This window comes from Chanos chanos, chromosome 7 (assembly GCF_902362185.1).
Source record: "Chanos chanos chromosome 7, fChaCha1.1, whole genome shotgun sequence".
NCBI classification, from domain to species: Eukaryota; Metazoa; Chordata; class Actinopteri; order Gonorynchiformes; family Chanidae; genus Chanos; species Chanos chanos.
The window spans coordinates 836,842-850,606 of NC_044501.1; the positions used below are offsets into that span (position 1 = coordinate 836,842).

A 13,765-nucleotide genomic window follows, 5' to 3' on the forward strand; every position below is an offset into this window, starting at 1 on the left:
TGAGAGAGAGAGAGAGAGAACAGGCCCTGAGGTGGATGTTGAGAGAGAGAGAGAACAGGCCCTGAGGTGGATGTTGAGAGAGAGAGAGAGAGAGAGAGAGAGAACAGGCCCTGAGGTGGATGTTGAGAGAGAGAGAGAGAGAGAGAGAGAACAGGCCCTGGGGTGGATGTTGAGAGAGTGAGAGAGAGAGAGAGAGAGAGAACAGGCCCTGGGGTGGATGTTGAGAGAGTGAGAGAGAGAGAGAGAGAGAGAGAACAGGCCCTGAGGTGGATGTTGAGAGAGAGAGAGAGAACAGGCCCTGAGGTGGATGTTGAGAGAGAGAGAGAGAGAGAACAGACCCTGAGGTGGATGTTGAGAGAGAGAGAGAGAGAGAGAACAGGCCCTGAGGTGGATGTTGAGAGAGAGAGAGAGAGAGAGAGAGAGAGAACAGACCCTGAGGTGGATGTTGAGAGAGAGAGAGAACAGGCCCTGAGGTGGATGTTGAGAGAGAGAGAGAGAGAGAGAGAGAGAGAGAGAACAGACCCTGAGGTGGATGTTGAGAGAGAGAGAGAGAGAACAGGCCCTGAGGTGGATGTTGAGAGAGAGAGAGAGAGAGAGAGAGAGAGAGAGAGAGAGAGAACAGACCCTGAGGTGGATGTTGAGAGAGAGAGAGAACAGGCCCTGAGGTGGATGTTGAGAGAGAGAGAGAGAGAACAGGCCCTGAGGTGGATGTTGAGAGAGAGAGAGAACAGGCCCTGAGGTGGATGTTGAGAGAGAGAGAGAGAGAGAACAAGCCCTGAGGTGGATGTTGAGAGAGAGAGAGAGAGAGAGAGAGAGAGAGAGAGAACAGGCCTTGAGGTGGATGTTGAGAGAGAGAGAGAGAGAGAGAGAGAGAGAACAGGCCCTGAGGTGGATGTTGAGAGAGAGAGAGAGAGAGAGAGAGAGAGAACAGGCCCTGAGGTGGATGTTGAGAGAGAGAGAGAGAGAACAGGCCCTGAGGTGGATGTTGAGAGAGAGAGAGAGAGAGAACAGGCCCTGAGGTGGATGTTGAGAGAGAGAGAGAACAGGCCCTGAGGTGGATGTTGAGAGAGAGAGAGAGAGAACAGGCCCTGAGGTGGATGTTGAGAGAGAGAGAGAGAGAGAACAGGCCCTGAGGTGGATGTTGAGAGAGAGAGAGAGAGAGAACAGGCCCTGAGGTGGATGTTGAGAGAGAGAGAGAGAGAGAGAACAGGCCCTGAGGTGGATGTTGAGAGAGAGAAAGAGAGAGAGAGAGAGAGAGAGAACAGGCCCTGAGGTGGATGTTGAGAGAGAGAGAGAGAGAGAGAACAGGCCCTGAGGTGGATGTTGGTTGAGAGAGAGAGAGAGAGAACAAGCCCTGAGGTGGATGTTGAGAGAGAGAGAGAGAGAACAGGCCTTGAGGTGGATGTTGAGAGAGAGAGAGAGAGAGAACAGGCCCTGAGGTGGATGTTGAGAGAGAGAGAGAGAGAGAGAACAGGCCCTGAGGTGGATGTTGAGAGAGAGAGAGAGAGAACAGGCCCTGAGGTGAATGTTGAGAGAGAGAGAGAGAGAACAGGCCCTGAGGTGGATGTTGAGAGAGAGAGAGAGAGAGAGAACAGGCCCTGAGGTGGATGTTGAGAGAGAGAGAGAGAGAACAGGCCCTGAGGTGGATGTTGAGAGAGAGAGAGAGAGAGAGAGAGAGAGAGAGAGAGAGAGAGAACAGACCCTGAGGTGGATGTTGAGAGAGAGAGAGAACAGGCCCTGAGGTGGATGTTGAGAGAGAGAGAGAGAACAGGCCCTGAGGTGGATGTTGGTTGAGAGAGAGAGAGAACAGGCCCTGAGGTGGATGTTGAGAGAGAGAGAGAGAGAGAGAGAACAGGCCCTGGGGTGGATGTTGGTTGAGAGAGAGAGAGAGAGAGAACAGGCTCTGAGGTGGATGTTGGTTGAGAGAGAGAGAGAACAGGCCCTGAGGTGGATGTTGAGAGAGAGAGAGAGAGAGAGAACAGGCTCTGAGGTGGATGTTGAGAGAGAGAGAGAGAGAGAGAGAGAGAACAGGCCCTGAGGTGGATGTTGAGAGAGAGAGAGAGAGAGAGAGAGAGAGAGAGAGAGAACAGGCCCTGAGGTGGATGTTGGTTGAGAGAGAGAGAGAACAGGCCCTGAGGTGGATGTTGGTTGAGAGAGAGAGAACAGGCCCTGAGGTGGATGTTGAGAGAGAGAGAGAGAGAGAGAGAGAACAGGCCCTGAGGTGGATGTTGAGAGAGAGAGAGAGAGAGAGAGAGAGAGAACAGGCCCTGAGGTGGATGTTGGTTGAGAGAGAGAGAGAGAGAACAGGCCCTGAGGTGGATGTTGGTTGAGAGAGAGAGAACAGGCCCTGAGGTGGATGTTGAGAGAGAGAGAGAGAGAGAACAGGCCCTGAGGTGGATGTTGGTTGAGAGAGAGAGAGAGAGAGAACAGGCCCTGGGGTGGATGTTGGTTGAGAGAGAGAGAGAGAGAGAACAGGCTCTGAGGTGGATGTTGAGAGAGAGAGAGAGAACAGGCCCTGAGGTGGATGTTGAGAGAGAGAGAGAGAGAGAGAGAGAGAGAGAGAGAACAGGCCCTGAGGTGGATGTTGGTTGAGAGAGAGAGAGAGAGAGAACAGGCTCTGAGGTGGATGTTGAGAGAGAGAGAGAGAGAGAGAGAGAACAGGCCCTGGGGTGGATGTTGGTTGAGAGAGAGAGAGAGAGAGAACAGGCTCTGAGGTGGATGTTGAGAGAGAGAGAGAGAACAGGCCCTGAGGTGGATGTTGAGAGAGAGAGAGAACAGGCCCTGAGGTGGATGTTGGTTGAGAGAGAGAGAGAGAGAGAACAGGCCCTGAGGTGGATGTTGGTTGAGAGAGAGAGAGAGAACAGGCCCTGAGGTGGATGTTGGTTGAGAGAGAGAGAGAGAGAACAGGCCCTGAGGTGGATGTTGGTTGAGAGAGAGAGAGAGAGAGAGAACAGGCCCTGGGGTGGATGTTGAGAGAGAGAGAGAGAGAGAACAGGCCCTGAGGTGGATGTTGAGAGAGAGAGAGAGAGAACAGGCCCTGGGGTGGATGTTGAGAGAGAGAGAGAGAACAGGCCCTGGGGTGGATGTTGAGGGAGTGAGAGAGAGAGAGAGAGAACAGGCCCTGAGGTGGATGTTGAGAGAGAGAGAGAGAGAGAGAGAGAGAGAGAGAGAGAACAGGCCCTGAGGTGGATGTTGGTTGAGAGAGAGAGAACAGGCCCTGAGGTGGATGTTGAGAGAGAGAGAGAGAGAGAGAACAGGCCCTGAGGTGGATGTTGAGAGAGAGAGAGAGAGAGAGAGAGAACAGGCCCTGAGGTGGATGTTGAGAGAGAGAGAGAGAGAGAGAGAGAGAGAGAGAGAGAGAACAGGCCCTGAGGTGGATGTTGGTTGAGAGAGAGAGAGAGAGAACAGGCCCTGAGGTGGATGTTGGTTGAGAGAGAGAGAACAGGCCCTGAGGTGGATGTTGAGAGAGAGAGAGAGAGAGAGAGAGAGAACAGGCCCTGAGGTGGATGTTGAGAGAGAGAGAGAGAGAGAGAACAGGCCCTGAGGTGGATGTTGAGAGAGAGAGAGAGAGAGAGAGAGAGAGAGAGAGAGAGAGAGAACAGGCCCTGAGGTGGATGTTGGTTGAGAGAGAGAGAGAGAGAGAGAGAGAACAGGCCCTGAGGTGGATGTTGGTTGAGAGAGAGAGAGAGAGAACAGGCCCTGAGGTGGATGTTGGTTGAGAGAGAGAGAGAGAGAGAGAACAGGCCCTGGGGTGGATGTTGAGAGAGAGAGAGAGAGAACAGGCCCTGAGGCGGATGTTGAGAGAGAGAGAGAGAGAACAGGCCCTGGGGTGGATGTTGAGAGAGAGAGAGAGAGAGAGAACAGGCCCTGGGGTGGATGTTGAGGGAGTGAGAGAGAGAGAGAGAGAACAGGCCCTGAGGTGGATGTTGAGAGAGAGAGAGAGAGAGAGAGAGAGAGAGAACAGGCCCTGAGGTGGATGTTGGTTGAGAGAGAGAGAGAGAGAACAAGCCCTGAGGTGGATGTTGGTTGAGAGAGAGAGAGAGAGAACAGGCCCTGAGGTGGATGTTGGTTGAGAGAGAGAGAGAGAGAGAACAGGCCCTGGGGTGGATGTTGAGAGAGAGAGAGAGAGAGAACAGGCCCTGAGGTGGATGTTGAGAGAGAGAGAGAGAGAACAGGCCCTGGGGTGGATGTTGAGAGAGAGAGAGAGAACAGGCCCTGGGGTGGATGTTGAGAGAGTGAGAGAGAGAGAGAGAGAACAGGCCCTGAGGTGGATGTTGAGAGAGAGAGAGAACAGACCCTGAGGTGGATGTTGGTTGAGAGAGAGAGAGAGAACAGGCCCTGAGGTGGATGTTGGTTGAGAGAGAGAGAGAGAACAGGCCCTGAGGTGGATGTTGGTTGGTCCAGAGAGAACAGGCCCTGAGGTGGATGAGCTCCTATAAAAGGAAAGAGAGGAGGCTTGTTACCATGGTTTCTGTTTCATTGGCTGCATTGCTGCCTGCATGTCCCCCTCCAGGAGAAAGGCATGCGAGTCAGGCGAACTGGAGATACTAAATGGCCCCTCGGTGTGACAGTCTGTGGGAATGTGATCATCAGTGTGACTGCCCTGCGCTGGACTAGAGACCTGCCCAGGGTGTTTCCCCAGTGAGCGCTGGGATAGGCTCCAGTACCCCCCTGTGACCCTAATTAGGATAAGCGGCTTAGAAAATGAATGAATGAATGAATGAAAATGAATGAATGAATGAAAATGAATGAATTGGGATGGAATCTGTGTAGGTTCTGTTTGAGGAAATTCCACTTTCATCCCCCACAAAAATGAACTGGGTCGTACCTGAGTCATCCAGCGTCACCCCCGAGAGTGTTGTCCGGGGTCACTCCCGAGAGTGTTGTCCGGGGTCACTCCCGAGAGTGTTGTCCGGGGTCACTCCCGAAAGTGTTGTCCGGGGTCACTCCCGAGAGGGTGAAGAAAGCAAGTGGAGTGAGTTTGCAATGTGCAGTTCACCCTGAAACCAGAGCCTGAGGTTCATTGAATTATGTCTTGTATTTATGTGCGTGTATCTGCCCCAGTTCCCTCTGAATTTGCATACCACAGATACCATGAATACAGCACGCTATAGATACTTATGAATACAGCACGCTATAGATACTTATGAATACAGCACGCTATAGATACTTATGAATACAGCACGCTATAGATGCTTATGAATACAGCACGCTATAGATACTTATGAATACAGCACGCTATAGATACTTATGAATACAGCACGCTATAGATACTTATGAATACAGCACGCTATAGATACTTATGAATACAGCACGCTATAGATACTTATGAATACAGCACGCTATAAATACTTATGAATACAGCACGCTATAGATACTTATGAATACAGCACGCTATAGATACTTATGAATACAGCACGCTATAAATACTTATGAATACAGCACGCTATAGATACTTATGAATACAGCACGCTATAAATACTTATGAATACAGCACGCTATAGATACTTATGAATACAGCACGCTATAGATGCTTATGAATACAGCACGCTATAGGTGCTTATGAATACAGCACGCTATAGGTGCTTATGAATACAGCACGCTATAGATGCTTATGAATACAGCACGCTATAGATGCTTATGAATACAGCACGCTATAGATGCTTATGGACTTTTCTTCTCATTATGAACCAGGTTTAGTGACTGTGTGGGACTGCTTTTGTTTCTCATTGTGTTTTCTAAATCTCCTGAAAGATTTGCAGAAATGGACCCAGATACGGGTGTTCAGGTGAATCGTACGACAGCAGCGCGAGAACAGGATGACATCTACCCGATCACTGTGGTTCTGGAGGATAAGAACGGGATCCAGGGTTCCTGTAGGTTCTATAAGGAGAGGAAGGATATCACCGGACTCATCCGCAGAGTAGACTTCACTCCTCAACTGACCCTGGAACAGGCCCATAAAAAGTAAAAGACAGATAACTCTGTACCACCCTACACTACCTTACACTACCTTACACTACCTTACACCACCCTACACTACCTTACACCACCCTACACCACCCTACACTACCTTACACCACCCCACACTACCTTACACCACCCTACACTACCTTACACCACCCTACACCACCCTACACTACCCTACACCACCCTGCACTACCTTACACCACCCTACACTACCTTACACCACCCTACACTACCTTACACCACCTTACACCACCCTACACTACCTTACACCACCTACACCACCCTACACCACCCTACACTACCCTACACCACCTTACACCACCCTACACTACCTTACACCACCCTACTCCACCCTACACTACCTTACACCACCCTACACTACCTTACACCACTCTACACCACCCTATACCACCCTACACCACCCTACACCACCCCACACCACCCCACACCACCCTACACCACCTTACACTACCGTACACCACCCTACACCACCCTACACTACCCTACACCACCCTGCACTACCTTACACCACCCTACACCACCCTACACTACCGTACACCACCCTACACCACCCTACACTACCTTACACCACCCTACACTACCTTACACCACCGTACACCACCCTACACCACCCTACACTACCTTACACTACCGTACACCACCCTACACTACCCTACACCACCCTGCACTACCTTACACCACCCTACACCACCCTACACTACCGTACACCACCCTACACCACCCTGCACTACCTTACACCACCCTACACCACCCTACACTACCGTACACCACCCTACACCACCCTACACCACCTTACACCACCTTACACTACCCTACACCACCCTGCACTACCTTACACCACCCTACACCACCCTACACTACCTTACACCACCCTACACTACCTTACACTACCTTACACCACCCTACACCACCCTACACTACCTTACACCACCCTACACTACCTTACACCACCCTACTCCACCCTACACTACCTTACACCACCCTACACTACCTTACACCACTCTACACCACCCTATACCACCCTACACCACCCTACACCACCCTACACCACCTTACACTACCGTACACCACCCTACACCACCCTACACTACCCTACACCACCCTGCACTACCTTACACCACCCTACACCACCCTACACTACCTTACACCACCTTGCACTACCTTACACCACCCTACACTACCTTACACCACCCTACACTACCTTACACCACCTTACACCACCCTACACCACCCTACACTACCTTAAACCACCCTACACTACCCTACACTACCTTACACCACCCTACACTACCTTACACCACCCTACACTACCTTACACCACTCTACACCACCCTACACTACCTTACACCACCTTACACCACCCTACACCACCCTACACTACCTTACACCACCCTACACCACCCTACACTACCCTACACTACCTTACACCACCCTACACTACCTTACACCACTCTACACCACCCTACACTACCTTACACCACCTTACACCACCCTACACTACCTTACACCACCCTACACCACCTTACACCACCCTACACTACCTTACACCACTCTACACCACCCTATACCACCCTACACTACCTTACACCACCCTATACCACCCTACACTACCCTACACTACCTTACACCACCCTACACTACCCTACACTACCTTACACCACCCTACACTACTTTACACCACCCTAATCCACTCTACACTACCTTACACCACCCTACACTACTTTACACCACTCTACTCCACCCTACACCACCCTACACTACCTTACACCACCCTAATCCACTCTACACCACTCTACTCCACCCTACACTACCTTACACCACCCTACACTACACTACACCACCCTACACTACCTTACACCACCCTAATCCACTCTACTCCACCCTACACTACCTTACACCACCCTACACCACCCTAATCCACTTTACACTACCTTACACCACCCTACACTACCTTACACCACCCTACACTACACTACACCACCCTACACCACCCTACACTACCTTACACCACCCTACACTACCTTACACCACCCTAATCCACTCTACACTACCTTACACCACCCTACACTACCTTACACCACCCTACACTACCTTACACCACCCTAATCCACTCTACACCACCCTACTCCACCCTACACTACCTTACACCACCCTAATCCACTTTACACTACACTATACCACCCTACACCACCCTACACCACTCTTCACCACTCTGTAACACTCTGCACCACTTTAAACATCTCATCACCGCCCTACACCACTGTTTGTGTTTGTAAACATGTCTGCACCTATTGAGCAGTGCTACAGAAATCAGCAAGTCCTATGTGACCTGTGAGACACACAGCGGCCTCCCACAGCGTTAAACAGCGTTAAACAGCGTTAAACAGTGCAGCAGCGTTCTACAGCGTGTTGAATTCTTGCGCAGGTGAGAGAGGGAAGACGGGACTTTTGTTGCTGTGTTGTAGGTGGGGGGAGAAGCTGGTCCTGGTGGCGTCTCAGGTCATGAGATATCGCTGTCTGATTGGACCTGAGGGAAACCCTGAGCTGAAGTTGTCTGATCATTCCTACTGCATGCTGGAGAGAGTGGGCCGAGCCCGCTGGCAAGGCGAGGTGCAGAGGGACTTACACACCACCTTCAGGTACTAACACAGATCAACACACCACCTTCAGGTACTAACACAGATCAACACACCACCTTCAGGTGCTAACACAGATCAACGCACCACCTTCAGGTACTAACACAGATCAACACACCACCTTCAGGTACTAACACAGATCAACGCTCCACCTTCAGATACTAACACAGATCAACACACCACCTTCAGGTACTAACACAGATCAACACACCACCTTCAGATACTAACACAGATAAACAGACCACCTTCAGGTACTAACACAGATCAACGCACCACCTTCAGGTACTAACACAGATAAACGCACCACCTTCAGATACTAACACAAATCAACACACCACCTTCAGGTACTAACACAGATAAACGCACCACCTTCAGGTACTAACATAGATCAACGCACCACCTTCAGGTACTAACACAGATCAACACACCACCTTCAGGTACTAACACAGATCAGCACACCACCTTCAGGTACTAACACAGATCAACGCACCACCTTCAGGTACTAACACAGATAAACGCACCACCTTCAGGTACTAACACAGATCAACGCACCACCTTCAGGTACTAACACAGATCAACACACCACCTTCAGGTACTAACACAGATCAACACACCACCTTCAGGTACAAACACAGATCAACGCACCACCTTCAGGTACTAACACAGATCAACGCACCACCTTCAGGTACTAACACAGATCAACGCACCACCTTCAGGTACTAACACAGATCAACGCTCCACCTTCAGATACTAACACAGATCAACGCACCACCTTCAGGTACTAACACAGATCAACGCACCACCTTCAGGTACTAACACAGATAAACGCACCACCTTCAGATACTAACACAAATCAACACACCACCTTCAGGTACTAACACAGATAAACGCACCACCTTCAGGTACTAACATAGATCAACGCACCACCTTCAGGTACTAACACAGATCAACGCACCACCTTCAGGTACTAACACAGATCAGCACACCACCTTCAGGTACTAACACAGATCAACGCACCACCTTCAGGTACTAACACAGATAAACGCACCACCTTCAGGTACTAACACAGATCAACGCACCACCTTCAGGTACTAACACAGATCAACACACCACCTTCAGGTACTAACACAGATAAACGCACCACCTTCAGGTACTAACACAGATAAACGCACCACCTTCAGGTACTAACACAGATCAACACACCACCTTCAGGTACTAACACAGATCAACACACCACCTTCAGGTACTAACACAGATAAACGCACCACCTTCAGGTACTAACACAGATCAACACACCACCTTCAGGTACTAACACAGATCCACACACCACCTTCAGGTACTAACACAGATAAACGTATCACTGACTCAGGTACTAACACATATAAACACACCACCTTCAGGTACTAACACAGATCAACACACCACCTTCAGGTACTAACACAGATAAACATATCACTGACTCAGGTACTAACACAGATCAACACACCACCTTCAGGTACTAACACAGATAAACACACCACCTTCAGGTACTAACACAGATAAATGCACCACCTTCAGGTACTAACACAGATCAACACACCACCTTCAGGTACTAACACAGATAAACATATCACTGACTCAGGTACTAACACAGATAAATGCACCACCTTCAGGTACTAACACAGATCAACACACCACCTTCAGGTACTAACACAGATCAACACACCACCTTCAGGTACTAACACAGATAAACACTCCACCTTCAGGTACTAACACAGATCCACACACCACCTTCAGGTACTAACACAGATAAACATATCACTGACTCAGGTACTAACACAGATAAATGCACCACCTTCAGGTACTAACACAGATCAACACACCACCTTCAGGTACTAACACAGATCAACACTCCACCTTCAGGTACTAACACAGATAAACACTCCACCTTCAGGTACTAACACAGATCAACACTCCACCTTCAGGTACTAACACAGATAAACATATCACTGACTCAGGTACTAACACAGATAAACGCACCACCTTCAGATACTAACACAGATCAACACACCACCTTCAGGTACTAACACAGATAAACGTATCACTGACTCAGGTACTAACACAGATAAACGCACCACCTTCAGGTACTAACACAGATAAACAGACCACCTTCAGGTACTAACACAGATAAACACTCCACCTTCAGATACTAACACAGATAAACATATCACTGACTCAGGTACTAACACAGATAAACGCACCACCTTCAGATACTAACACAGATAAACAGACCACCTTCAGGTACTAACACAGATAAACGTATCACTGACTCAGGTACTAACACAGATGAACGCACCACCTTCAGGTACTAACACAGATAAACGCACCACCTTCAGGTACTAACACAGATAAACACTCCACCTTCAGGTACTAACACAGATAAACATATCACTGACTCAGGTACTAACACAGATAAACGCACCACCTTCAGATACTAACACAGATAAACAGACCACCTTGAGGTACTAACACAGATAAACGTATCACTGACTCAGGTACTAACACAGATAAACGCACCACCTTCAGATACTAACACAGATAAACACACCACCTTCAGGTACTAACACAGATAAACGTATCACTGACTCAGGTACTAACACAGATAAACGCACCACCTTCAGGTACTAACACAGATAAACACTCCACATTCAGGTACTAACACAGTTAAGCATATCACTGATTCAGGTACTAACACAGATAAATATATCACTTACTCGGGTACTAACACAGATAAATGTATCACTTACTCAGGTACTAACACAGATAAACATATCACTTACTCAGGTACTAACACAGATAAATGTATCACTTACTGAGGTACTGTGAGAGTCATAGCACCTGTGAGCTGTGGTGGTTTGTAATAATGGTGGTGATAAGGGACCTTTTCCTGTTGTTTTTGCTGGGCTCAAAATGGATACTAGAAGGATACATGACTTGATTACAGTAGTCTACCCTTATCCACGCGGGATATGTTCCAAATCCCCTCGCAGATGCCTGAGACCGCGGATAATACCGCACCCCATATATAATATGCTTTTTCCTGTACATACTGTACACACCTTTGATAAAGATTAGTGGGTAGCGTTTTTCCTGTATGTACTGTACATACCTTTGATAAAGTTTAGCGGATAGCGTGCATAGCATGGACACGCTGGACCTAGAGATGGCTAACGTCCCGAGCAGGGTGGCACGAGATGACATCATCTCACTGTTCACAACAGCACGCAATTTAAAATCTATGAATTGTTTATTTCTGGAATTTTTCATTTAATGTTTTCAAACCGTGGTTAACCACGGGTACCTGAAACCGCGGAAAGCGAATTTGCAGATAAGGAGGGTTTACTGAACTTACTGGTGCTAAGTGACCTTTTGTGGTGGTTTTGGCGGGGCTTAGGACTGACGCTGGAAGGATGCATTACCTGCGTCAGTGTCTGGACAGAAACGGACTGATCACCCTGCAGTCGCATGTCATTCGATTACCGTCGGGAGGAAATCAGTACTCCATCCTCCTGTTGCTGAAACGCTTCCATGTGGACAGGTACACACACACACATACACTCACACACACCTGTACACACATACTCACGCACTCTTATACACACTCATACACACACACACACACACACACATACACACACACCTGCACATACACACACCCACACCCACCTACATTCAGACACACTTAAACACACTCATACACACACACACACACACACACATACACACATACTCACTCACTCTTATACACACTCATACACACACACACACACACACACACGCGCGCACACTCACAAACCTATTCACACACAGAAATGCACATACATTTACACAGCAAAACACAAAACACACACGTACACACAAAATAGCCCAGTACTGCTGCTGCCCCACTGTAAATGAATCTAGACTGGTGTTCAACTGTAGTTAAAAATGGAACTTTGTGTGTGTAGTCCGTGTAACGTATGAGACTGTGTGTGTTCCACAGGAGGAGTAAGTATGATATTCTGATGGAGTCCACGTCGAACCTGCTTTCCCAGCTCCCTAACAGAACTGGGATCATAATCAAACTCAGAGATATGTTGGTAAGTTTTGTGTGTATGTTTGGGTTTTTGTGCACACTGATTCATCAGGTGTAGATTGACACTCTCTCTCTCTGTCTCACTCTGTCTTTCCATCTCTCTCTCTCTCTCTCTCTCTCTCTCCGTCTGTCTGTCTGTCTGTCTCTCCATCTCAGCGTGTTAATGAGGGGACCTTTAGGCGGGTTCATCAGTATATGCAGGCTGCTAAGATGGTCCAGATTGTCACCATACCACTGCAGGAGCTCAATCCTGATGCTGGGCCCTGCAAAACCAAGAAAGGTTCGTCTCAGATCTCACTCCAGTGTACTGCTCTCCAAACATCCCCTTAACATCCCCTTAACATCCTCACCACATCCCCATCACATCATCCCCATAACATCATCACCACGTCACCATAACATCATCACCATAACATCATCACCATAACATCATCACCACATCCCCATCACATCATCACCACATCCCCATCACATCATCACCACATCCCCATAACATCATCCCCATAACATCCCCATAACGTCATCACCACATCCCCATAATGACCTCATCACATCCCCATAACATCATCACCATAACAATATCACCATAACATCATCACCACATCCCCATCACATCATCACCACATCCCCATAACATCATCACCACATCCCCATAACATCATCACCACATCCCCATAACATCATCCCCATAACATCCCCATCACATCATCCCCATAACATCATCACCACATCCCCATAACATCATCCCCATCACATCATCCCCATAACATCATCACCACATCCCCATAACATCATCACCATAACATCATCACCATAACATCATCCCCATCACATCATCACCACATCCCCATCACATCATCCCCATAACATCCCCATCACATCATCCCCATAACATCATCACCACATCCCCATAACATCATCCCCATAACATCATCACCACATCCCCTTAACATCCTCACCACATCCCCATCACATCATCCCCATAACATCATCACCACATCCCCATAACATCATCCCCATAACG

General features: G+C 48.7%; 2 protein-coding genes across 2 annotated transcripts in view; both read left to right on the forward strand.

The window, feature by feature from the left end:
• The window catches only part of LOC115817070 (zinc finger protein 271-like), a 128,038-nt gene that overhangs the window by 55,945 nt on the left and 58,328 nt on the right, over positions 1–13,765 (forward strand). The gene's annotated exons all lie outside the window — the stretch shown is intronic.
• gtf3c1 (general transcription factor IIIC subunit 1) overlaps positions 1–13,765 on the forward strand; it is a 63,834-nt gene that overhangs the window by 3,914 nt on the left and 46,155 nt on the right. Inside the window, exons 2-6 of the mRNA XM_030780290.1 lie at positions 5,755–5,967; positions 8,457–8,630; positions 12,061–12,204; positions 12,649–12,745; positions 12,898–13,021. Coding sequence (XP_030636150.1) covers positions 5,755–5,967; positions 8,457–8,630; positions 12,061–12,204; positions 12,649–12,745; positions 12,898–13,021 — 752 coding nt within the window. The remainder of the gene's footprint in view (positions 1–5,754; positions 5,968–8,456; positions 8,631–12,060; positions 12,205–12,648; positions 12,746–12,897; positions 13,022–13,765) is intronic.